The sequence below is a fragment of the Dendropsophus ebraccatus genome, chromosome 7 (genome assembly GCF_027789765.1).
Source record: "Dendropsophus ebraccatus isolate aDenEbr1 chromosome 7, aDenEbr1.pat, whole genome shotgun sequence".
Lineage (NCBI taxonomy): Eukaryota > Metazoa > Chordata > Amphibia > Anura > Hylidae > Dendropsophus > Dendropsophus ebraccatus.
This window is the reverse complement of record NC_091460.1, coordinates 114275767-114302739: the sequence shown is the minus strand read 5'-3', so window position 1 is coordinate 114302739 and position 26973 is coordinate 114275767. Positions and strand designations below refer to the sequence as shown.

Here is a 26973-nt window from a genome sequence, read left to right as displayed (position 1 = left end):
TTATAACAGCTGGAGGGCTGAAGGTTCCCCATCCCTGTTCTAGGGCAATAGTGCTGCGCAGATGGAAGCTTAGTATAGAACCAAAATGGCTGATCGTGGTTAGTCTATGCCTGTATTGCCATGTACCATTCATGTTGTATTTATAGCGTGGTATAGATCATATTAGCCTACTGTATGTTATTTATACATGTATTTTACTACATGAGAACAGAGGTACAATACAGTTATGTAAGGCGCTATATATCACCTCTGTTTTATGTAATGCTGAAGTCTAATTGCATGTATATTCTCATTTGTTCCTCAATTACACCCTAATCCTATGTCCAGTTAATAAAGCAACAGAGTTTAGTAAGAAGGTGTCTTGTCAAGCTCCACATATACCCTTGGGGTATGTGAAGTGGGGGCAGAACAGATACTTTGTTTACTCTAGGGTACAGAAAATGTTTCATTTACCAGTTCGCAAAGGGTTCGCTGCCACAGGGAAAAAGAAAATAGATTGTCTATTCCAGCATATGGCAACAGCAGCACCAAGCGAAACACATGGGGGAAGAGTGTGTAAGGGACCTATTCCACGGAGCGATAATTGGCCGATTATCGCTCCGTGGAGTAGAGAGAACGATCAGCCGATGATAGAGTCATCGGCTGATCGTTCATTTAGGTTCAAACCTAAAATTCCACAAACACTATACTTTACCTGTCCAGGCTGCAGGTCTTCTCCTTCTCCTAGTCCTGAGCCGCAGCAGCTTCGGAGCGGCCTGTCTGAACTGACAGACCGCTCAGCCAATCACTACGGACCGCCCGGGAGAAGGAGAAGACCTGCAGCCTGGACAGGTATAGTATGAAACAAGGGCTGCAAGGACATCGGTAACGATGTCCCTGCAACCCTAGCTAAACGACTGTTGGGCTGTGGAATAGGCCCAGTAAATGAGCGCCGATCTAGCAGATCGGCGCTCGTTTACATTGTTGATTGGGCCCTGCTCGGCCCGTGGAATAGGACCCTAAGATATACAATGATGTAAGCTGCCCATAGCAACCAATCAAAACTCAGCTTTCAGCTCTGGTCAAATGAAAGAGAAGCAGTGATTGGTTGCTTTGGGCAGTTCACACCAGTGTATATTTTACACCCTTTGATAAATCTGGGCCATGGTGTTTAGAGATGAGCGAATATGTTAGTCCTAACCCAAACTTCTGGCATACGATTACTGGTGGCTGAAGAAGTTGGATACAGACCTAAAGCTGCCTGGAAAACACTGATACAGCCATAGACAGTACCCAAGTTTTCCTCGACTCCCTATGGCTGCATTTAACGTCAGCCAAAAGTAATCAAATGCAGAGAGTTTGGATGAACCTGAACATACTTTTGCACATCTCTAATTTTGGTAAAAGATGAAAAGGACATTTCACATGCTCAAAAGACCAAAAATTACTGAACGTTTGGAGTAACCACCATTACAAACCTGCTTTTCTTATGACTCCGAGATGAAGACATTTGTATAATATTTCCACAGTGGTTTTATTATAAAAATGGCACAGAATTATGGTATAAGACTACACAAAAAGATACATTGCAGCAGAAAACATTAGCTGAACGGCCGCTATCAAATGGCTTAAGAAACCACTGCAGTAACAAATTAAATTACAGGTAATCAATTTAATACAAAATAATAACATAAGCTAACATAGTCATACTAAGCTAGCACACAAGGTTATGTTCACTCCCTGTTAAAGAGTCTGAAACTCAGACATGTAAAGGTGGAGCGCAAATCAAAAAGTGAAGAAATTACATATTTTAAACACAAAATGTTTAAAAATATTGCTTTCATCATTGCCTCATTGCCAAGTTGGACGGAGTGGGGAAACGTCTCATTTACAACATGTTCATACAGAAATTCTAACCTTCAAAAAATTGCATACTCAATAGCAGCATTATTATTTTTTTTTTCACAGAATAAACTGCAGCTACATGTAACGGGGGGAGGGGAAAAAAAAAACACCAACAGGTGGTAGTTCTTCAAACTCAGCCTTGAGAATAGGTGCCCAATTTCATGCAAATCTCACTGCCTAGGAAGCAACCCTGGGGATCAAAAAGGTAGAAGGTAATTTACTCTTCCACTTTCATATGGTTAGAACTAGAAACTGTTATAGTCTCATCTATAACATATCAAAAGTGCACCATATCAGCCATTTTACCAGCTCTCCAGTTTACAGTATGTGCACAAGTGGGTAAAAAAAAATGAAGCATGTCATTCTGACTCTTGTTTTAAATAGACTGCATGAACAGAAATGTTGCTTTTTGTAAACACATGAAGGACAAGTAGAATCAAAAGCAAACATCAATGTGCACATAACCAATGCGAGCGGCCAACAATTTATCTTCTGTATCTCCCTCGATCTCCTCTGTCTCTGTCACGTAAGCGCTCTCTGTCCCGATCCCTGTCGCGGTCACGACCTCTGTCACGCCTGGTGTCTCTTGGTCTCTCTCTTTCACGTTCTCTCTCCCTCTCTCTGGGACGGCTTCTTCTTCCACTAACTGCTTGCGTACGTCTTAGGAAGTCATCCACTCTCATATCGTAGTCGTGCTGCAAGTAGTAATGAATGAGTCTTCAAAACACAGCTCATAACACTCTTCATAACAAACTATATATGGTAGGGAATGCCTTGTATGTAAAGGCAAACACATTAGGCACAATAGCTATTCCTATACAGCAGCATAAGAAAGGTAATTTAGGTAATAAATCTATAAAAGGGTAATAAATCTATATAACTTTCTGACACCAGCTTCAATAGCTGGGCTCCAACTGGGGTGAGCAGATATAGGTAAAATTGATACTAAGTTAACAACTACTGGATATGCATTACCATTTTGTCTATAACATAACAATAGTAACCAGGTGTTGTGGAGATTAGGCTAGACTGATCCTGGAAATACTTCATCACACACAATATGTTCATCCTCAGCACTGTTTCTGTGCAGCTTGTAGTTTAATACTGCGTCTAGTAAGGCAATTTGGAGCATAGGGGGGCTACTGTTCTGTCCCTTCTAATAAGTGGGATGGACTGGCCAATCTGCTTTACTAGAGGGGGTAATTAAACTACACTGAAACAGCACAGAGGATGAAGGTAAAATACAAACCTTCATCCTCAGCATCCCATGCACAATAGGAAGCTATCAGCAGTTTTGATTTGTCTAACTTGCCGATAGTTTCCTGTTTAATACCAAAGTGAATAGCTACCACAAGCACACAAAAGTGTTGGACAGAAACAAGGGTGTTGCCCTTTGTTAGCCTGTCAGCATCCTGAAGGGCACTGATGGGCTACCATGCAAAATCGAGGGTCTAACAACCCATACGTGGTTTAAGAAAACCATAAGGACGGAAAATATATTGACAATAACTTACAACCCGCTTGTCCCGATAACGTGTATCATGCTGAACTGGATGGTGACCTGAGAACTGTGGATGTGCTTGAGGAGGGGGAGCATGATGCTGATAATACGGGTGATGGGGAGGTTGTTCCATTGCTGGATATGGAGGCTGAGGAGAGAATATGGGAAAAATATTACATTTGATAATCCTACATAGAAACACTATATATGTATGTAGAATAAAAGAAATTGTAAAAATGGAAACGAAAATAAAAAAAAAAATGATTAAAATGAAAAAGTTTCAGAACCACAAATTAAGCCACAAGGTTTAAGATTTACCACTATTGTGGACAAATAAATAGTCTATCTGTAAAACATAGGAAACAAACACTTCAAATGTAAAAAAAAAAGAATACAAACCATTCCCTGCCATGGTGGTGGTGGTCCCATACTATGGAACTCCCTCACATAGTCATTGTACGACTGGGGGGGTGGAAAGAAAAAAAAAAATCAATCAGTGGAGGTAAATTACACTGCAAACTCACACAAATGACAAAATTGCAGACAGGACAGTCAAGGTTGTGCTCTAATAAGAAATACTAGAAGGTAACATTTCTAGATATAGCTCCAGGTACACACACATTAACACTACCACAGTCTACACTGACAATGTGTAGCAGAGGTTTACCCCAATCTGTGAAAAAGTAGCCAAGATGAATACTTACTCCATTTAAAAATACGTCTCTACGAACACCTGTAAATCGTCTGTGGAAAGGAAATAAGAATTAGATTGGACCTGGAGTTGCCAAAGGAAATTTAGAAGTGTATCAAAAAAATCTATTTACCTATCCACTTCTTGGAAGCGAGGATCCTTAACAAACCCTGTGTGCACAGAAATTTAGCATGATGTCAGACTAAGCATTACTCGTTTAATATTTAGGCCAAATTCAAAATTATGATACTTCATACATATTCACTGCATCTGGAAGTTAAATGGCAAAAAGCTTGTGGAATTCAATAAGATGTGTCTTAGCTTTATAACGTCTTGAACGTCTTATAACGTCTTATAACGTCCACCTCTTCCTTTGTAATGACATCTTACTTTACTGGTCACCAGCTTTAGCTGTGTTAACCATTAATGGCAACAGTGACCTACTTCATACATTCTGATGTGTTAATAGAGAACTGAAAAGCACAAAAAAAATTATTACACTGTATACTCTATAAATATTTAAAAATGAAAGGAAAATTGAAAAGAGGGCACTCACCATTAAAACTGTCGGCTTGATTTCATTTCTTAATCCTAAAAATCATCCATGCAGCAAGGGGCGGGGACTCTAGCACCAGTGTCATTGTGAGAGACGTGACAGCTGTTTCACACATAGTTTGTGCTTCTACAGACCATGTGTGAAACAGCTGTCGTGCTCTCACAATCACGCTGGTGCTGGATTCCCCGCTCCTAGCTGCACGGATGATTTTTTAGGATTAAGAAATGAAATAAAGCCGACAGTTTTAATGGTGAGTGCCCTCTTTTCAATTTTCCTTTCATTTTTAAATATTTATAGAGTATACAGTGTAATAATTTTTTTTGTAATGGTGAAAGCCCTCTTTTCAATTTTTCTTTCTTTTCTTTTTTTCTGTTTATAGTGAGCACCACCAAGATTATACTATATTCCACTCTCTGCATTTTTTCCACGGTTCCCTTGTGAACAATGTGGTAGTGCCAACCGCTGTACATACATACATATAATACATATATAATACACACACAAATAATATATATATATATATATATATATATATATATTATATATACATACACACACATTATATATATGTGTGTGTGTGTGTGTGTGTGTGTGTGTGTGTGTGTGTGTGTATGTATGTATGTATATATATATATATATATATATATATATATATATATATATATATATATATATATATATATATATATATATATATATATATATATATATATATATATATATATATATTACACACACACACACATACATACATACACACACATTCTATTGATGGCAAACACATTTAAGTTCTAAAGTGCAACTAAAAAGTGAACGTAGATATTGATGACCCTAATCCAGAAGTAATACAGGGACAGACAAACTTCTGGAGTCTGGGGCTTAGAAACCTGTTTGCATATCCACTAATTTTGTGGGGTTTTTTTTAGCTAATAAAAAGAGGCTGTCTGGAGTTTAAAGAGGCACTGTCACAAAAGAAAACTTTTCACATGTGAGAGAGAAAGTTTTAATTGGTTGGGGTCTGAGTGTTTAGATTGAGACTGATTGGGAGAACAATCTGGAAGAAGTCACGCTCAATGCGGTCCTCTCCCTGCTTATTCTACTGATCGGTCAAGGTCAGAACATGTAAAACCCTGACTGATAAAAACTGACAGGTAAAGTTTTATTTTTGTGACAGCCACACTTCAATCCTTTTAAATAACAAAACATATTAACCTGGTCGCTGGTGAAACTCTGGGGGATAGTCAATTCTTGGTTTCTTTCTGTTGTTATGAATATCATAATCTTCTGGCCGACGCCTACATAAATTAAATTGAAGAATTAAACAGAAAAGTAGGTGAAACTTCTTTTAAAGTACATACCTGGTAAAATCCAGTCTGAAGTAACATCATTAAGCCAAAAAAAGGGCCTGACATTGTACAGTCAAAGACAGGCTACAGCAGATAACCAATACCACTGCGCTTCATGCTCTCACAACTACAGAGAATCCCCCTACAATCATATGCCCAAGCAGAGAACAAGGTGCTCATATATAAAAAATAATGTGAACTTCTAACTAGTGTCCGTAGGCTTATCACAAAATACAGGCATAATATAATTATCAACATGAGCAGAACTTTGGAAGAAACTTTTGACATTGTCTTGATCTTCATTTTTAGGCCGACTGACTTTCCCGTGATTTACCTTAAGTGCATGGGTAGACAAATATAACACTGAGGCAAAGATTTATCAAAGGGTGTAATGTATACATTGGTGTAAACTACTCGCAGAAATCAATCACATCTCATCCTTCATTTTACCGGAAATGAAAGCGGAGCTGTAACTGGTTGCTATGGGCAGTTTACACCAGTGTATAATTTACACCCGTTAATAAATCTCCCCCATGGTGCTTAGGCTAAGAATGTCTGAGGAAAGGCCTTGGTAAACCACTTCCAACCAAAGATTTCTTTATGTCCTCAATACTGACTCTATTATGCACAGCAATGTGTATCTGCAAAATGTCCCTCTTACTGCACTGTGTAGGCTAGAGGTCGCTGTGTTTCCTCCGCTCTGGCAAGAACAGCTGGTGACCTAGTAAAAATGGGCTGGCTGGGTAAACATGCTGTGTCTGTAAGGCTGGGTTCACGCTGTGTTTTTCCTGTCCGTTTAACAAATATCCATTTCCCGTATATTCATAATAAAAAATAAAAAAAAAAGGATGTAAAAAACGGATGCATTTGTGAGCCACCCATTAGGATCGGTGTTCTTTTGACTTACATTTAAAACAAAAAAATAGATTGAAATGGATTGGTGTTTTTTTTTTCTTTAGTGTACACAAAAAAACCCGGTTCTTCTGTGCGTTAAAACTAACCATTTAAAAACGGAGCCATTAAACAGAAAGCAAAAATGCATTGTGAAGCCAGCCTGGTGCAGCATGAATTTGTGAAATTAGAGATGAGCAAACCGGGTTCGAGTCGATCCGAACCCGAACGTTCGGTATTTGATTAGCTGGGGCTGCTGAAGTTGGATAAAGCTCTAAGGTTGTCTGGAAAACATGGATACAGCCAATGACTATATCCTTGTTTTCCACATAGCCTTAGGGCTTTATCCAAGTTCAGCAGCCACCGCTAATCAAATGTCGAAAGTTCGGGTTCGGATGGACTCTAGAAATCATGTTTTTCAAACTGATTTAATGGCAACTTGGTTTTGCAGGTAAATGACCAAAATACCAGCAAAATCATGACATTTTTAAGTTAAAAAAATGAAAACTAAAACTGACCACAACTTTACCTGCCTGCTCCAGACAATACTGTTCCTTTGCTCAGTCTCTTGTAGAAATGCTGTGGCTTTTTACTCCTTTAACATACAGAGGTGAACTGCGTTCCCTTACAAAGTCTGATAGTGACAGTCCATGCAAGGACATCTCTTTTGTATGAATAAATGCTTTGATATTCCTCTTGTGAATGTGAAGAGAAGTAAAAGCCACAGAAAAATGCAGCCAAGAAACAATGCTGCACAACTATTTTAGGAGGAATAGAAGTACTTGGTAAAACAGATGTATCAGAAGAGTTGAAAAGTCTTCTTAAGAGGGCAATTATCAGCAGGTTAGACTAATCTAACCCAAACCCTAACACCCTATTGTGCAGGAGACGCCGAGGATAAAGGCATGTCTCTTAGCTTCATACTCGGCGGCGTTTCAATGCAGTTAGTCGTTTGCTCCACGGTCCGGTAAGACCATTCTAATGCTAGATAACTCCTTTTAGGCCATTTTTATTGGACGGATGTAATTTAATGGAAGATAACGGACAATAATTGCAATTAAATGACAGACGTCCAATAAAAAGGGTTGTCATTAAGACTGTGTGTGAACATAGTCTAAAGCATACTGGTCACTAAAAATAAAAAAATAAAAGATGTTTTTCTATGGCTGGATAACCCCTTTTTTTTTTGTTTTTGTTTTTTTTACTTTTAACATGCCAAAAGTTATTGATTGCATTGACTCGCTGCTCTGATCAGTATTAGATCAGCAGTATAATCCACTCAATGGCCGGCTGCTCATTCAGTCAATATTTTTCTTCCATTGAGAAACTATAGCAGGGATGAGTGGCCTCCACAGCTATATATTCTAACCAGATCAGGTCTCAGCAGAGAGTCAATGTAACCAATAACCTTTGACATGACTATTTTTAGTGACAGGTAGTCTTTAATGACTGGTGTGCTTTTAAGTCCATACATTGGCCTATGCCTTACCCTGCACAATACTGTAGATTCTAGACCTTTTTAAAGTAAAAAATAGAAAACTTTGCAATGAAGAAAGTAATCATCAGGATCTACGGCAACATCAGCTCAACGGGTGTAGAAAGGGAACGCTAGTAAAAAATAAAAATGTAAATTCTTAACTATAATGTCTTTTAGGTGGACTTGCTTGTCACCTGTAATATTTGCTAAGTTTGGTGGGTATGTGTTATTAGAAATTTTACTGAACGTACACTAGGCTAACCTACAACCAAGTGTCCCGCTGAAGTACATATTTCATGAATAGATTAATAGTGAAGAGAATCATTTCAGAATTACTGTATGAGCCCAAATCCTCACCTACTAAATAGGCAGTTCAGAAAAACACCGAATGGCTACACATAGTTGAACATGAACACAAATTAAGCTAAAAACTTTCTAAAACATTCATAAACTGCTCAGACAAGCGACCATGAACAGTGACCAACACCTTATTTTGTTTAACACTTTAAATGAAACCCTTACTAAATTGCCAGGTGAAACTTCATATTCTGAGCAAGAAGCACAGCAGTTGCACATAAAGCAAAAATAAGATAGCAAAAAAAATAAAAGTAAAAGCTGGTGTAAAGAGGGAACATACCGCATTCTTGTAGAGTGCATTTATGACCGGTATAAAATATAGCAACAGTTCATACAGAAGTCCACTAAGGATTTTAAAGCTGTAAGCCGCACATATACAAAGGCGGACCTGAGGTGGTGTAGTGGTGCTGTTCTAATATATTTTTGCAGTCCATTGCAAAATTGGAGTAAAAAAAGATCACATGTTTGTGCACTTTAGTGTAATGGTAACCTCAGCTTACAACTTCTTTGTGCTCAGTCCATATAAAGCAAAAATGGGGGGAGAAAAAAAAAGAAAAAGTAAAAGAAATTAAATAGGGGCTGTCAGGTTTCCTCCTACCTAATCGGTGGTGTCCTTTTAGGTTGAAAGAAATGGGGAAGTGGAGCTGGCTCTCTACCTACCACCGTATTACCCACAGTAAACCAACACATCCAGTCCTTAGGAGAAACCCGTTAGCTTTATCGTTATGCAATTAGCCTATATAGGGGAAAGTGATTGGCTGAAGGGCTTTTTAAGCATCAGTTCTTTGAAAGCCTTCTCCAATTCTGAAACCATGTTACACCCTTTTTTCCTGGTACAGGTTGTTAAGTTCATAAAGCAGTGAGAAATAACCATGTTGATCCACTAAATATTTATAGTCCACAGGTACTGCCAGCATCTGGAAGGGACGTACAGACACAGCAACAGCCACACTTTCTGGTTTGTTGCCGGGTCTCCAAGTGCAACTTGCTCCCCTTTCCACAGAACCTAAATCGGTTTCAGGAACTCAGCAAGATGTATTCACTGTGGGATTATTTATAGATCACATTTTGCAATCTGCTTCTACAACACCTCATGGTGAAGCCATATGGAAATAGTCCCAACAAGGCTCCTCTTGAAAACAAAGCAACATTTTTTTTAAGCTTTATCTCCCCCATAGGGAGGTGGCATCTTCTGCAACACCATTATTGATCCATTATAAAAGTCCCATATCTGATAGGGGATATCCTTGGTTATACCTGAAAGAAAAGGCTTTTAACAAGAAATTAACATACTTTCTTTTAGTAAGCAGACTTAAAATTCCTTAAAACTTGGTTCTGCCTAAGGATTCGGTGAGGCTGCTGCTTTGTTTACTCTGAATTTTAAGGCTCTAGTCTATTCTAGTCTAAAATCTGCTCTCCGTGCTTTAGCGGTAACCTCCCCTGAAAGATCTTGGCAATCGTAAATGCAACATGAGGTTGGGGGAAGAATGGGTGGGGCAGGAGGAATGGGACCAGAATGAAATCCTCAATGAAGCCACAAACTCTTCCATGCAGCTTGATGTGAGGATTTTTGCTCTTCATCACCGGCACCGCCATGTGTGCTGTGTTGTCCGTCATGTTACTCCAGCACAAGTGCCTACTATCAGTCCAAAGAACGTTTCTAACCTTCCCACTTCTCGTGTTGCTTCTCGGCGTGAGGGACGACCTCGTGATCGGGGCTGAGAATGCATTCTTCTCTTGTGCCTCATTTTGTGAATGACTTGATACAAGTCGATGGTTTCATCCGTTGGAAACAAAAGGCAAAGCTGGGTTCCACAATCTGGTTCAATTTCCTGGAAACAGACAGATGCCATATTAAACGCAAAGCTAAAAACACACATAAACCTAGAAAACTGGACAGAAAAAGACCACATGGCCTACCTAGCCTGTCCTTCCATTATTCTCTTTATCTTAGGAGAGATGTATGTTTATCCCAGAAAGGTTCATTTACTTCGAATATACCTGCAACATCTGCTGGAAGTTTGCTCCAAGCACCTACTACACTAAAATAATACTTTTTCATGTTCCTTCTGATCCTCCATCCTCGACCGAACTTACTGCAAGTTGGTTCATTGCTACTTGTAGAAGCAGCTATTTAAATGATCAGCCTAATCTCCATTGTTAGTTTTTGTAATTTTTAGTTTTTCTGTCACAAAAAGACACATATCTAGCCCTGGTACTACTCCCCTATGAGCAGATAGATGATGGGGGAGTAGTACAGTGTGCAGACTCACCTGTTCCATAGACGAATCAGGGTGTAATTCCAATGGAGTATCCAGCAGGGGCGCACTATATATAGAAGTCAATGGGACTCATTGACTTCTATATATAGTGCGCCCCCTGCTGGACACTCCATTGGAATTACACCCCGGTTCGTGATGTCACCGTATTTCTGCGATTTTGAAGTCTCCGTGATCTACTAAATTAAGGGAAATAGCAGTAAATGTACATTTCCCATAATTAATGTATATTAGGAATTTGTCTTACTTTCCCTAACTAATAACATATTAAAAAATGCTTTTGCCCGAACTTCTCCTTAAGGGTATATTCACACGACCGGGCTCGCAGCGAGATTCTCGCTGCGAGCCCGGCAGGTCCTGGCAGTTCCCATACACTACATACTTGCTGCGGTCTAAACGACCGCAGCGAGTATGTAATTCTGCCACCCTTAACCCCTTCTGCTCCCGGCCGGCTCCCCTGCTGTAAGCATACTTTACCTGTCCTTGCTGCACGGGGTCCCAGCGTCCTGCTCTCCCGTCCGGCCAATTAGTGTGTTGCCCAGCCACAGCCACTGATTGGCCGGACGGGAGAGCAGGACGCCGGACCCGTGCAGCAAGGACAGGTAAAGTATGCTTACAGCGGGGGAGCCGGCTGGGAGCAGAAGGGGTTAAGGGCGGCAGAATTACATACTCGCTGCGGTCGTTTAGACCGCAGCAAGTATGTAGTGTATGGGAACTGCCAGGACCTGCCGGGCTCGCAGCGAGAATCTCGCTGCGAGCCCGTTCGTGTGAATATACACTTAATGAACATGTCTTTTTAACCTTACTATGTGACTATGGACATGTATGTCAACTTCCAAAAAATAAATAAAAGAGGAAAAGACAATCCGGTGAAAGGAGGGCTCTTTTTTTTGCACTGAATTAGTTTCACAGAAATTTCGTTATCAGATAAAAAAAGGTCTAAAGTGAAATATTCTAGGACTTATCTAACCTGACCATCACGTCCAATCTTCACTGGCTTGTGTTCATTCCAGGGGTTGGTCAAGTGAGCAGACTTTGTAAATGGCAGTTCCCTCCTATTTAATAAAATGGTGATGCAATGGCAAAAAAAAAAAAATCAGTTAATGCTGTTTAAAATAAAAAATCACAACACATCTAGAACAAAGTTTTAGTTCAATAATTACATAGTTAACATTTTAGCATTTACAATAGCAAAAAAAAAAAGCCACACAAAAACACTAACAAACCTATCTTCAGTCTCTAATTCCATTACTTCAAAATGTGAATACTTGAATGGTACGGTTTTAAATGCCAAAAAGATCTTGTCCGAAGAGAGACTTACCATATGCCCAGGTGACCTGATATCCTAGAATATAGTTTCTCCAAATTACAGGGCCTTTGGGGTGATCCAGGAATAAATTCAGTTTAGAGGCATTTTTAATTATGTTGGACCAGCCATCAAAAGATCTATTTAGAAACTAACAATCATTTCATACCATGCTCTAGATACAGAAAGTAGAAAGTTATAACCTACGGTTAAAGCGGTTTTCCCATGATGGCAACTTATCTCCCACGGTATACGTGATGTGTCTGACTGGTGGATGTCCCAGCACTTGGATCTTTACCAATCACAAGCATATGTTATCCAAATGTCACTATCTAAAAGAAGCATTGTATGAGCATGTGCACTGCCGCTCCATGCAATATCTATAGGACTGCTCATGATAGCCAAACTTCGTACTCTGTAGTCTATTGTAATCCTATAGACTTTAAGTGGAGGAGCAGCATGCATCCTCAACTGATGTGCCACTCAGAGACATTTGGGCACCCTATTGTTGTAATTGTAGAGTTCCAGCAGTCATGGATAGGTGATGGCAGTCATTATAGGAAAACACTTTTAAATTCAGAAAGTGATTTTAGAAAATTAAATTCTACTATTTGCTCTTTACAAATAAAATACTTCTGAGCATACCTGCAGATCCAGTCTATCTTGAAAACACCGCCAAGCATTTTTGCATTCATTCCTGCAGGTAGAACCCAGTGTATTGGTGATCCACCATGGTGAGATTCAGACGACAACCGAGCAAACCCTGTGAAAAGTTAAGAAAAATTGTAGTAATGATATAATGAATAAGCGTATATACTTAAGCCATTTATACTTTACAGTATACAGAGTTCAACTTTGAAAAAATACTGGTCTCAACACATACTAAAGGAGAAAAGGAAAAATCTCAGAGGCCTGGCACCAATAACCAAAGGCGATTAGTGATGAGCGAACTTGACGAACAATTAGGATTGACCAAACATGAGGCATTTGACTCCACGTGGCTGGAGAAGTTGGACACAGCCATAGGGAGTCCTAGAAAACAGAGATACAGCCAGAGACCATATCCGTGTTTTCCTGGCATCCAACATCTCCAGCCACCGGGAGACAAATCCAGAGCTTTCGCGTTTGGCAGGTTTGCTTATCACTACAGGAGAGTACACCATTCCCTCCCCCCCAACTCTGAGCATCATGAAAAAGTGGCAGTGTGTAATAAGGTCAGCCGCTGCTCCATCTAATTTGCCTACAGCAATCAATCACAACTTTAATTCCTCAAATTAATCAGTAAAGTGAAACATGAGCTCTGATTGGGTGCTGTGGAAAAACCCAACAGATTGATATATCTAGCCCATAGAGTCGGTTTGTCCAATTGCAGCCACATTATAGTATAACAAAATGGCTTTTCAAAAACAAGCATGAACCTGGAACACTAAGCAACCATCTCTTAAGGCTTACCTTGAAATTTTCCACTCTCTCGAACAGAGAACACCAAAATGACACTCCTTGCAGACCTGAATGCTGCATTCAGCTTTTTCTCATTGACTGGCAAGGTTGACCAAACACCCTGTATTTAAAGGCAAAAGGTAATAAACTGTTAGATTGTAATGGGAAAGCTATTTTCAGACTTTAAAAAACAAATAGAATTAGCAGCATGCAGCATAAAATAATGAAAAAGAACACCTCAAAGCTGGTCTGGTGAAAGCTCTAGCAGCTATGTTAATATGTATGGTGAGTGACCACTGTACTGGTCGTGTTTAAGCAAAAGAGGACTTAAAAAGGCGAGTTTTAACACCTCCCTTTACTGCAGCTTCTGTTTTTTTTTTGAGAAATGAAAGCAGAGCTGTAATTGGTTGCTATGGGCAGATCAGACATTTCTGTCCCAGGTCACTGTTCTGCTGTATGCCCCTTCCGATACTAAACGATTACCGGCTTAAAGGGAGTGTCATCAGAAGATGACCTATTGTGTAAATCAAGTGTTGCGTTTACCATATTTAAGATTTTTTTTATTAAGATTATTCTAATTGTTAATTTTAATGTGTATATTATAAAACAATCCAGAGAACTTGCAGTTTTCATTCTCACCACTAGGTCTAAAACTAAATAAAACACTAATAGATTGGCACACTGCTTGAGGAAAGTCCACTAAGCAAAGACTTCCTACCCTGTCTGTGCTAAGAGGAGGCTGCTGTAAAGTGATCCGTGCAGCATTACAGCAACATGTGACATCAGCCGAAATTCAGATTGTACAGAAGAGCCCATTACAAATCTACTTCTCAGAAGTGGTGACCCAGTGCAGTTATATAGGCACTGCACAACTTAACCGAAACTACAAAGCAGCAAAGATTTGCTGCAAACAATTCTATTTTCATAAAAACAATTTTATATATAGAAATACAATTTACCTTTGCTTTAGCCAATGAGACATTTTCATGATTGTTGCTTTTAATGAGGAAAAATCTGGCATCCTGAAGAATGTACCTAATTTTATTTATTCGCTCTGGAAAAAACAAAAAAACAAAAGTGAAATGGACGCCAGGTCATATTTATGCCTATTGCAGGGCTCAAGGGGACAGTACAAGAAACAAGAATTCTTCATGTCTGCCCCCTTAGGACCTATACTAGGCAAAACCTAAAACTTCTGAACCAAGTGTGCTCATATTACGCAAATGTAAGAAAAAAATCAATACATTTTTAAATTCTGGGAAATACAGATTTATGGGCATCTAAGACAAGACCTATATGCAGTAAGGTTAAACTGCAGGCAGCTTACACTTACTGTGACCGTAAGGAATACCACTGTGTGTCATTTTATTGACTGCTTATCAAAAGGATAGTAAAAGCCATCATAAATAAATTGGTAAATAAAGTCTCTTTCTATAATGTACAGTCTATGAATCCCCTAACTACTAAATCTAATCCAATTTGCTAAATTAGCAAATTTACCAAATGCTGAACATTTAACTCTCGGTGGCTGGAGAAGTTGGATACTGTCCTAGGGCTGTCAAGAAAAAAAATGGACATAACCTATGGCTATATCTATGTTTTACAGGACTCCATTGGGATTCCTTTCAACTTCTGCATCCACCAGGAGTCAAATATCGATTGAGTATGGATGAACCTGAACGGTTGTCACTTACATGCAGGCCATGATGGTGTGAGTAAGGGACTCTGACAAAGCATATGATTTCATAAACAAGCAACTATTACAGCACTATCATACACAATGCAGAAACCTAAACTTTATTGAATCCCTCTCCAGTCAATGCTACATAGGAGTGGACCTGCAGTCTGTGTTTTATTTTACGCTGGTACAGTGGTTGCTCAAGTCACCATAGTTCACTTAGAAACTTCAGACCATAACTCTAGCGAAAACTAGTAATTGGTTCCAAATACTCAAAATCATCAACCCAAAAGAAGAAAAACTACGAAACTTTGAAGCTCTTATACATGGCCCGACACAAGATTGGTGTTCGTCTGCAGAACCCTTACAAGTCTGAATCAATCATGTGGCCTATTAAATCATAGCTGGCTACACAAGAAAATGTGCAGCTGACTAGAAATGATTTAAATGGCTGCACAAAAGATGCCAACCAGAGATTTCTCCTTTCTAGGCTGATCCTTTTACACAGGCCAAGTATTGGCAGTGCGCCTACCTGCTTGCTGAATCGGACTGTGTAAAAGGACACTTAAAAGCCACTGTCAGCAATCGCTTGCTCCTTGTTCCCCACTCGCTGCTGGCGCTATTAGACGCGTTGATAGCGAGCGGGTAAGAGCCAAGGGGGCTGCCCGGATGACAGGCAGATCATCCTGGCAGCCCACAGAGCATAGCAGCATTCTGCTGCCGCTGCTCCTATTCCACGGGGCGACGGCAGCAGATCATTGCTATCTTGGTCGTTTATCTTTCAACACGTTGAAAGACAACGATCAGCCGACATCGTTCATGTTCACTGATCTGTCTTCTATTACACAAGATGATTATTGGCTGTAATGGCCGATATCGGCTGATAATCGTTTCGTGTAATAGGGCCTTTAGGAAAAATAAGCAGAAAACTAACAGTTAAAGCAAGATTAAGTCAGAAACTGCTATTGGAAACTAAATGACTTTGGACAGGAGTTTCCTGCAGGTTCTGTACAGTACACACAGCAAACTGTGAAAGAGTTGCCTTCCCCTGGGATTCAAAAGAGCATTTCATCCTGGTGCATCTGTACAGTACTGAGGAAAGAACTACTATACAGCCAACCGCTGTGTGTATGTTAATAATCCATGTGTTTTACTAGTGAAATGTCCATGTGACTGGTAAGAAATTCCAGCCATTTACACCTCACAGATCTGGACTGTATATGGCATTGTAGATTAAAAGCTGTCTCAAGTTACAATGTCCCAAGACAGACTACTGTACATTAATATTGTAACCCGAGGCCATTGTAACTTAAGGGGCGATTATACATCTTTTCTGCTGCCAAAGGGTCAATAAAGAAAAAAAAAATGTGGCTGCTTGCTCTGTGACAGTGTCAGCTTAAAATAACGTTTGTATTTAACCATCAAGCCAGATCTCACAGCAGCGCTAAAAATATGTATGCAATGCTGGTGTGACAGGCTACTGGAAACACATATATGCCCATCTGTGCTGTCTGCTTCCTTTTAAAATGCAACACTTGAGATAAATTTTCCACTTAGTATAACATTGACAAGCCTTTGAGGGGGGAAAGAGTAGAAGAAAAAAATTAAAGGATACCTTTTCGAACATCGCGAACAGAAGAGGACAATTTTTCATGCTTCTTTTCTGAACCTGTATTTAGTCAAAGTACATGTATTCAGATTGCGCCTTCAGACAAAAAATACATTTTCAAAACAGCTGTTTTCAAATGCTACAAAAATGTATAATTGTTTTTTTTTTCGTGCAAAATCAATAAAGAAAACACGTCTGAGCAGATCTGGTGCAGGAAAACGGCACAGAAGCGGAAACTTTGACGCAAAATAATTTACTCATTGGGTTAAAGGAGTTTTGTTTGTTTTTCTGGTCCCGTTAGTATACTTCAATTAAGTGAATTTCATCTGAATACCATAGACATACAACAAAATACAAAAGGGAAGCACAACTTCCCATGCTTCACAAAATGACGACAGGTCACCTACAACCCCACTCGCCTTCCCACTCAAGATTCCCATGCTTTACTATTTTCCCTCAGTAACAAAGTATTGTGGAAGAAATCCGAAAAATGATCTGAGAAAGAAATAATACCTGCATAAGAGTCTGATGCAGAACTTCCACTTCTATCAAACACAATTGGAGAAATACCTCTAGCCCTTTTCCTTTCCTTCTTTTTCTGATCTAGAAAATGTGAAAAGATAATGTAAGCATGGCAGGGGTCTACGGGCACCAACAGCCAAGCTCTAAACTTACAGGGATCCAATCTAAACTAGAGGTCTGCTACATAAGAGCCACTGATTTTATTATTTAGTATAGTCTATCCTTATGACTATAAGAGACTAAACAGCATGCCAAGATAGGATGGTGCACAAATCAGAAGATCAGGAAGCCCTGACCGGCTCAACTTGCATTAAACATGGGTAAAACAGGGACCATGGTTACACTGCCAATATAATCTCCAGCTCTCAAAACGGCCTTTAAATGGGAACCAAAAAAAAAGCATCAAAAAGTTTTCTAGAGAATCTACATAGCCAACACTGGGTTTTCTAGGGAATTATCACCCCTTACTGTGTCTGTATTCTACACTGGTATTGCATTTCTGTAGTATATCCTATATATATTACAAGAATTGTGACCAATGCACAGATTACCAACACTGCTGAGCCACAAATCCCCAACTCAAGCCAGTCTCTATCCTCACACACAGCTTATTCAACGGCCTATTGTAATATATCAACTGGAACTTGGATGGTGCTCTGAGTAAACCAGTTGCCCACTTGGGCAAATTTATCTGAAACAAAATGAAAGAGGTTATCCAGCCTTAGAAAATGATGGCCGGTTTCTTCCAGAAACAGCACAACTCTTTTGAAATGAAACTTGATTCATTTCCATGGAACAGAGCTGCAGAACCACACCCAAACTGGAGTCAAGAGTCTTGCTGTTTCTAGAAGAAAGCGGCCATGTTTTTATAAGCCTGGACGACCCCTTTGATAAAACTGCCTCCTGAAAAGCCAAGGAAAAAGTAATCGATCTGTGACAAGAACCTGTCTTACGTGCCCATAGTAACCAATCGCAGCTCAACGTTCTTTTCTCAGATTGGGCTGGTAAAATAAAAGCTGAGCAGTGACTGCTTGTTATGGGCCAATAAGTTTGTGTCCCAAACTGATGAAGCTGCCTTTCTGTGTTGTGTTACACCTCAGGTAGAGCAAAGGAGACTGGGAAAGACACAGAAGTTCTCCTTTCAGTGTTCTTTGAAACTGTAAAACACCCATCACTTTTCAGGCAATGCACTAAACATTGGAAGGATAGAACAGTTAAATAGGAATCACAGGGCAAATGCCAATATGTAGTTTTACATTCAAATCACTATCCAGTGCATGAAAACCATGGTTTTCTGTAAAATACAGTGCCATACCACAGATTGTGTGGGGTATTGTAGTGCACCTCATTCGGCCATTTTCATGAGCAGTATATTATATCAATATTGTAATCCAAAACCAGGTGAAAAATTGTGAAAACTAATGAATAGGTATACACCTACTCTGTGTTTTGGACCCATTCCTGGTTTTGGCCGACACATAAAGACACATGAAAGTGGCCGACAGAGCTGAGCTGCAATACCAGACAACCTATGAAGAGGCGTGGTACACTTCAAATGTATTCACTGTAAGAGTTACATAGTTAGTACGGTTGAAAAAAAGACACATGTCCATCAAGTTCAACCAAGGGAGGGAATGGGACAAGGCTGCAATGCCAAGCAAAGCTACCATAAACTGTGTAGCAGGACCAAAGTCAAAGAGAACACTGCTTTCCCCTTCCCTCCAAGCACACAGCCTCTTTAAACAGCTGATCTGCAGAGATGTCATGAAGACAAAAGGTCCAGAGTTTTGCAAAACAAACTCATTTAAACTGCCCCCAGCAACCAATCACAGCTCACCTTTCATTTTACCAGAGCTGAGCTGTAAAAGGTTGCTATGGGCAGTTTACATGGTCCAAAATGTTTAATCTGCTCAGTAGGCATATGGGTAGGTATGTGTGTATAGCAATACACTGTATACAGGACCCCAGCGTCATGGTCCATTTTTTAAAAGGCCGCCTGGTGTCCTCACTTGGTGTCACCTTCTTGTGCGCCAGCTCTATGCACTGGAGGCGGGCCTGATGCCTCCATGGTGACGATAACCCCTCCCCTCAGTGGCCTTGCTTTATTCTAATAGAGGCACATCACCATGGGGAGGGGAGATCGTCACACTGTGGGCGCCAGGCCTGCCTACAATGCATAGAGCTGGTGCACAAGAGAAAAAACCGCGCTGAGTAAGGAAACCAGGTAGTGTTGTGAAAAAAAGGACCACGTCACCCACAGTAATCCTAATGGTAAATTCACTTGAAGCTTGTTTTAGGTCATAAATATTTAACTTTAAAGCCTTGAAAAAATTTGGTATCTTGACATAATACATTTTGAAGCTATAACAAATAAAACAATAAAAATTTGATAATTAAACAGCTGAAAGGACAATGTATTTTGTCTGCAAAAGGCAAAATCTTCCCCTCTCAAAGGTGGAGTTTTTGTCATTATATAAGCCAATATTAAAAGGCTATTCCAAATTGCATTATTTTTCAAGAACGTGTTCAGCGTAGGGGGAAGACACAAATACCCTATACTTTGCTTCTCTTCTATCCCTGCAATGCTGTCCCCATTGCTCGGCCCTCTTTGTATTTAGGGTCATTGTGACCCCAAGCAAAAGTAGTGCTGTGCAACGGGACCGGCTCTGGGAGAATGGCCAGTGGTGGGGGAGATGGGTTATTGTTTCCCCAATGCTGAGCAAATTTATAATGAAAAACATAAAAAAACAAGTCGGAAGGCATTTAAAAAAAAAAAAAAAAAAAAAAGCAGACCTGCTGTAATAAAGTTACCAAACAGCAGACTTTGAGTCACATAAGACTAGAGGACATACTTTACATTTATGTCACCCCTTAGCCATCATCCTTGCAATCTCAAAGGTTTCAGACACTCCCTAACTTATCCTTATACAACCCTACAGACTAGTAACATTAGACTTCATCATTATCAGTTTATCGGACGCCCAATATGTCTCTAGAACTGAGGCAAGTGTTAGCGAATCCCATATTTGCCCCGTGTGCTTTTCAAAAGTTTGTTTAAAATGTTAGACTACCCATCCCCATTATAAAAATTGCTGTGTCTAACACTAACTAAATGAACACTTGTGATATAATACACTGCTTTGACCCTTCCTGCCTGTCAATAATGGCTATAGAGGGGTGCCCATCAAAAATGATGACATACTTTTTTTATTGCTTAAAGTATGGGAATACATCTGACATCAGGTTTACTAATGGATTAAAAGACTGGTCAAATCTCATCTGAAAATCAAAACAATTAGAGAAATGCCACATCAAAAGAAAGATTACCTGAAATGTCTGAGCCAGAACCAGAACGAATCGAGTCCCCATCAGAAAAAGAAGCAGAATCAGATTCTGAGTCACTAGCTTCACTGCGAGTATCATAATCATTTGCCCCTCGCTGATCTCGTTCGTGCTCTTCTTGGTCATACTCCTCTTCTTCTTCCTCCTCACCCTCCTCCTCTTCCGCTTCTTCTTCCTCTCCATCCTCATCTTCCTCCATGCCTTCTTCATTCTCACTGTTGTTGACTTGATCTTCATCAGATGATTCACTACCACTGCCACTATCCCTGTCTGACCCATAATCATCAGAGTTGCCATCAGAGGAGCGACTGGACCTGCTTGGCCTTCGGCTTGAGTCATTCCGTAGTTTCTAACAGGCAAAGGATGGAAAATGTGATCAAAGAGAATTACCTTTTTCCTAGATGTGTTTGATACTAAGGGTACATTCACAAGTACAGGCATAACCCCCCCTCTCAGAAAGGAGGTCCCTTTAATATTTCCCTATTGACAGAATTGGGAGTTCTGCACTTTTTGTCTAATATATAGCTAATGCAGATGTATAGAGAGGTCTCCCAGGACACTGCTTTTACAGCACTGTCAATTACAGTGAGCTGTCAATGATGAGAGGGAAGGAGCGGAGATATCAGAAAGAGGAGACAAGTTTACTAAATTATGCAGATACCTCTGAAGCCACATCTGGGGTAGTTGATTTGGGTCTTCTTTCTGTTTCCCTTTTTCTTGAGCTCATTTTATCCTGTGGTCCTTTAAAACCATCCCTGGAGGTACTGCTGGATGAATGAATTCTTCTATCACCATCTGGCCTTCTGCTTCTGTCGTGTCTCTGGAAATCATCATTTTTATAATCTGACACCTGCTTGCCTTTGGAGTTGACGACCCTTTTTGCACTTCCAGACAGCCTTTGGGGTGGAGGTCTTGCTAAATGAGAAGACTGCTTCTGTCTCTTTGGTTCATTCATTTCAACTCTATCACTTTTTCTTTTTGACCCTTCAGATACAAGTAAAGAGAAAACAACATTAAGTTAATTAAAAATTACATTGTAGAAACTTATCACCAGACAAACAAAAACAAAACTACCAGAATGATATGGAAAACCATAGATAGCAGACTTTTCTGTTGATTGAGAAAGTCAGCACAGTTACAGGATAACTATAAACTTGTATCTTCCAAATGAACATAAAAGGGGAATTGATCAGAAACAGCACAGTCGAGAAGATGTCTATGCTGGGAACTTATAGATGCAAGTTAATTCTCAAATAATAACTGTACAAACTGTAAATGCACACAAAAAAAAAAAAAACACAAAATCACTGTGGAGTTAAAATACATGTGCATAAATACAGATTTGGTTATGGGTGGAGGCAGCTGTTAGATGTTTCTTACATTGACATTTACAATGACTTGAGCACTGCTATAGGAAAGCTGCTGCTAGGAGACAATGATGCCGTTTGATGGAGTTTAATATAGCCAGGTGAGGCTGTCGACTAAGCTCTTCTCTCCCTGGATTGCTGCAGAAGTTGGGGCCTGATGGTAAGTCTATGGAGACCATCTCATACAGTGATGACATTGTGGTGAGCCTGGAAGTGAAGTGCTTCTCCCAGGTATATCAAATCATTAGTGGAGGTCTTAACACCACAGACCCTGACCAACACAAACCTCTAAACTTTTGCTAAGGCATGTCAGAAGTTTTTTTTTTTTTTTTTTTAAACTCTGAATATGGCTTTTCTGCAATGCAGAAGCCAATATCAGAAGATTCCTGTAGTACACAGAACACAATGCTTTACCTTTTTTCTCATTCACATCCTGCTCACTTTCGGGATTATACAATTCATCATCTTGATCCGGAGCTTCAGTTAAAATGTCATCCAAAACATTAACTTCACCATCTAAGAGGGAAGGAGGGGAAACATGTCAGAGCTACAGTAGCATAGAAAGGTCAAAAAAGCCACCCCTAACATTAATATAATCACGTACAGTATGCCTCCAAACATACAGAGAAACTATCGTGGTGTGTGCAGGAATATTTTTTTTCTTAATAACTTGTGTTACAGATTCAGTATGTAAGGTTGGATTCACATGAGCATAATACAGGCACAGTCATGCTCCCTGTTCAAGTGATTCCACTTTGTCAGGCCAGGACCAACAACTGTATTATTCTTACTGTGAATTTGGTCCAAATTGTCAACCCTTAGGGTCAGTTCACACTGAGGAATCACATGTCAATTCTTTGAGTGGAGAGTGGAGGCGCCCTATACCTTACATTGAGGTGCTGAGGCAGGTGAAATTCTGAGCACTGGCAGTGCGCTCATCCGCCCCCATTGTGATGTTCAGCGAACGATCAAGTAACGAGCGAGAAATCGTTCATCGTGATCCTAACATGTTCTCAAATCATTGTTGGCTAAAAATTCGCAGATCGCTCCGTCTAAACAGTCTTTCACCGATTCACCCTATGTGAAACTTAAAAACGATTTTTCTAAATAATATATTGTTCTGTCTAAACGTTAATCATTCCATTGGATGAATTATCGCTCCGTGTAAACGCAGCATTAGAAGATCTCGTTTAGAGATGGCAATTGGCAGCGACCTGGGGGAACTGAAATCACAGGAATAGAAGTTGCAGGGGGACAGTCAGGTGAGTAAATATATTTTATTACCATGCCACCAGCAACACATGAAAAATTTAAAATCACTGGAATTCCACTTTCAAGAGGAATCCAAGTTAACCCCTTGCACATGTCAGCAATGTGGACTTCTTAGATAGATGGAGAGATTTCCTGACAAATAGGGTTCTATTGGGCACCTGGAATTCTGGTTAGCTGCGGATATCAGGGGCGGAGGCTGGCCCTTTAACTGTACAGACTCCTAATCAGGAGCAAATACCACCAGGTACATCCTCTTTAAGCTGAACCGACCGATCGAACCGCGCCGTGGTCCGTTTTTCAGGCTGCGGCCCAGTTTCCCTGTACGGCGCCGTCCTATGCCCCGTAACCGGAGGTAGGCCGGGTGGTACATCCTCTTTAAATGAAGTGCAGTGTTTGACAGGGCCGGGATCATTATCCCTCTGTGCACAAGGGGCCGCCCTCACCCTCTACCCCCAGGATTGCGGCACACGAGCAACGTCACTCATGCCCTCACAGAGTTGGAAGACAGAGGAAGGAGCTGGAGCGGGACACTACTGCATAAGGTATGTTCTTTGTTTTGTTTTTCCTTCTCCATTTTTACGGTTAGAAAACACTGTTTGGGCTGTAATACACGGAGTGATAATCGCTCTGTGTAATAAAGACAATAATCATGAACTGATCACGTCCTTAGGTCCTGACCTAAATCCTCAGTCTCGCATAGTTATGTATAATAGTATTGTGCTGCTTATGAATGTAAAAAAAAAAAAAATACATAACTAATAATACAAAAAATACATACCTCTCTGCGCTTCCCAATGTCCTGCTAGCTTGAGCCGCTCCCCGTAGTGTGTGAAGTGGCCGACCGCTCAGCCAATCAATGGCCACGGCACTGTGCGGGTTACTGGCTGAGCAGGCCTGGAACGTCATGTTTCAGGTCTGCTCTCTAACCAGAAACAGGCGGGGGACTGGAGAGGCGGTATGTGGCCACCAGCGCTGGAGCCAGGAAGGTAAGTAAACATTTTTCTCCCTGGCACTTTGGCAAAAAAAAAACTCACTGCCTCTAACTTTGGGGGATTTATAAAAAAAAACCTTTAATGTATATGGCTAGCCCAAAGGTTGCTCATACCACAAATATAAAATATAGGGATACTTACTAGAGATGAGTGAACCAGGTTCGGGTTAGAGTCGATCCGAACCCGAACGTTCGGCATTTGATTAGCGGGGGCTGCTGAACTTGGATAAAGCTCTAAGGTTGTCTGGAAAACATGGATACAGCCAATGACTATATCCATGTTTTCCAAATAGCCTTAGGGCTTTATCCAACTTCAGCAGCCACCGCTAATCAAATGCTGAACGTTCGGGTTCGGATAGACTCGAGCATGCTCCAGGTTCGCTCATCTCTAATACTTACCCTTATCGCTGCCCCAATTCCAACACAGAGAACAAAGCAACACTGACCCAGATCCTGGATGTGCTGAGCACTGGCATCTGGGCTCATGAGAGCGGCACTGGCACAAGGTAGGTAAGTATTGCATGATTATGTAATCATTTATAAAACCATACAGCTATACGGTTATACAATATAAAAATATGCATACAGTTACCCATGAATACCTTTCATGTATACGGTATATTAACAATGCCTAATCACATACATGCGGGGGGAATACAACATAGTGAACATTCATGAATAATTTAAAGGGGAACTGCAACAAAGAGGTTTTTCTTTCAAATCAACTGGTGGCAGATTTAAAAACCTCTCATCTTCCAGTACTTATCAGCAGCTGTATGTCCTACAGGAAGTGGTGTATTCTTTCCAGTCTGTCATAGTGCTCTCTGCTGCCACATCTGTCCATGTCAGGAACTGTCCAGAGCAGCAACAAATCCTCTGCTCTGGGCAGTTCCTGACACGGACAGAGGTGGCAGCAGAGAGCACTGTGTCATACTGGGGGAAAAAACACAGCTTCCTACAGGACATACAGCAGCTGAGAAGTACTGGAACTTCAGGACGCAGTGTTATGTCTGATCCCCGCCAGGACCATCACGAAGGCTGTGATATCCACACCCGCCCCTCACACAGCTGTATATGCACAGGACGCGTTATATAAGCCCCTGTTCACACCTCATCACACCGCAGCCTTGAGATGAGGGCCCCCCATTACCCGCTCACCTTTACTTGTCTCTCCTCTCTCCGCCTCCATTCTCCCGGGCCTTCTCCTCCTCGTCCTCCCTCTCCTCCGCCTGCCCCGGTGATGGGCCTCTTTGGAGTCTTGGCCGCTGGCGGATGTCACAGTGTCCCCCCCGCCCCGCCGGGCGCCCCGCTCTCCTGCCGTGGCGAAGCAAATCCCGCGGGGGAGCAGCCCGTCCTAGGTTAACGGGAGGTAAAGCGGCGTCCGAGTGTCGCTGTCCAGCGGAGCCCGCCGCCCTTCACAGCACAGCCGGCTCTTCTTTCTTCTCCTCAACCCCTTTCTACGCACAAAATGGCGGCGCAGAACTACAGCCTCCTGCGACAACAACACCCACCTCCCAGCATGCACCGGGCACACGCTATCGTGCGTGACGTCATCAGGCCCCGCCTTCTGGCGTGTGGAAAATAGAAAAGTAGGTTGGAGCGTACGTAATGTGGAAGCGTACGTGACGCAATGGCGGAGCTCCAAAGCCTTGTCTGGTGGAGAGCCTGGCTTATAGAGCAAAGATGACTAATATCATGTTGCTTCCCACACGTCCTTTCAATAGCAACTACATAATAGACCAGGGATGGGGAACAGTCGGCTCTCCAGCTGTCGCAAAACTACAATTCCCATTATGCCTGGACAGCCAAAGCGAAGCTTTGGCTGTCCAGGCATGATGGGAATTGTAGTTTTGCGACAGCTGGAGGGCTGAAGGTTGTTCAAACAAAAAGAGAGACAATTCAAAAGAGAGGTGCCTATGGCTGTATCCATGTTTCCCAGGCATCCATCTTCTTCAGCCGCCATTAGTGTTGAGGGAACCTGCCCAAAAGGTTCAGGTTTTGCAATGTTATCCAAATGTTCCACGTTTGATTTCCGCAGCTGCATAAGATGGACGCTGCCAGGAAAACGTGACTATGGCCTATGGCTGTATCCATATTCTCCTGTACTCCTTACAGCACCATCCATCCTCTTCATCTGCGGGAATCGAAAGTTGAACATTCGGGTTTGGATAGCATTGCCAAACCTGAAATTTTTGACAGGATTGCTCAAGTAGGCCACCAGTATTCAAATGCCGCACAATCGAATTCGAGTTGCGCCCATCTCTGAGGGTCCTATTCCACGGGCCGAGCAGGGCCCGATCAATAATGTAAACGAGCGCCGATCTACTAGATCGGCGCTGGTTTACTGGGGCTATTTCACGGCCCGATAATCCTTTAGCGAGGGCTGCAGGGACATAGTTACCGATGTCCTTGCAGCCCTTGTTTAAGCACCATATATTACATACACATGTTGCAGGTCTCCTTC

At 41.1% G+C, this 26973-nt stretch overlaps 1 protein-coding gene across 3 annotated transcripts; it reads right to left on the bottom strand.

Annotated features, from left to right (window-relative positions):
- Positions 1–1488: 1488 nt before the first annotated feature.
- YTHDC1 (YTH N6-methyladenosine RNA binding protein C1) lies at positions 1489–26029 on the bottom strand. Of its 3 annotated transcripts, XM_069978234.1 has the most exons (17): positions 25668–26029; positions 22661–22762; positions 21541–21863; positions 20865–21228; positions 17529–17618; positions 17022–17075; positions 14688–14782; positions 13741–13849; positions 12934–13051; positions 11953–12037; positions 10369–10535; positions 5845–5927; positions 4210–4246; positions 4090–4129; positions 3785–3847; positions 3399–3533; positions 1489–2579 (listed from the first exon to the last, which is right to left on the bottom strand). In XM_069978234.1, exons 1-17 carry the CDS (start codon positions 25696–25698, stop codon positions 2370–2372), a joined length of 2106 nt encoding a protein of 701 aa, XP_069834335.1. In that variant the 5' UTR covers positions 25699–26029; the 3' UTR covers positions 1489–2369. The 3 variants fall into 3 exon arrangements, with proteins under 3 accessions (XP_069834335.1, XP_069834336.1, XP_069834337.1); XM_069978235.1 differs by lacking the exon at positions 17529–17618 and having other exon boundaries at positions 25668–26028; XM_069978236.1 differs by lacking the exons at positions 17022–17075; positions 17529–17618 and having other exon boundaries at positions 25668–26028.
- Between the last annotated feature and the right edge of the window lie 944 nt (positions 26030–26973).

What these genes read in the sequence shown, in the direction of transcription:
- YTHDC1 (XM_069978234.1), bottom strand. Translation starts at nt 25,698, where the DNA reads ATGGAGGCGGAGAGAGGAGAGACAAGTAAAG. An exon ending in AGATTGGACGTGATGGTCAG is followed by an intron (nt 10,536 to 11,952) that starts GTTAGATAAGTC and finishes GTCTGTTTCCAG; the next exon opens with GAAATTGAACCAGATTGTGG. An exon ending in GTTATCGGGACAAGCGGGTT is followed by an intron (nt 2,580 to 3,398) that starts GTAAGTTATTGT and finishes TACTACTTGCAG; the next exon opens with CACGACTACGATATGAGAGT.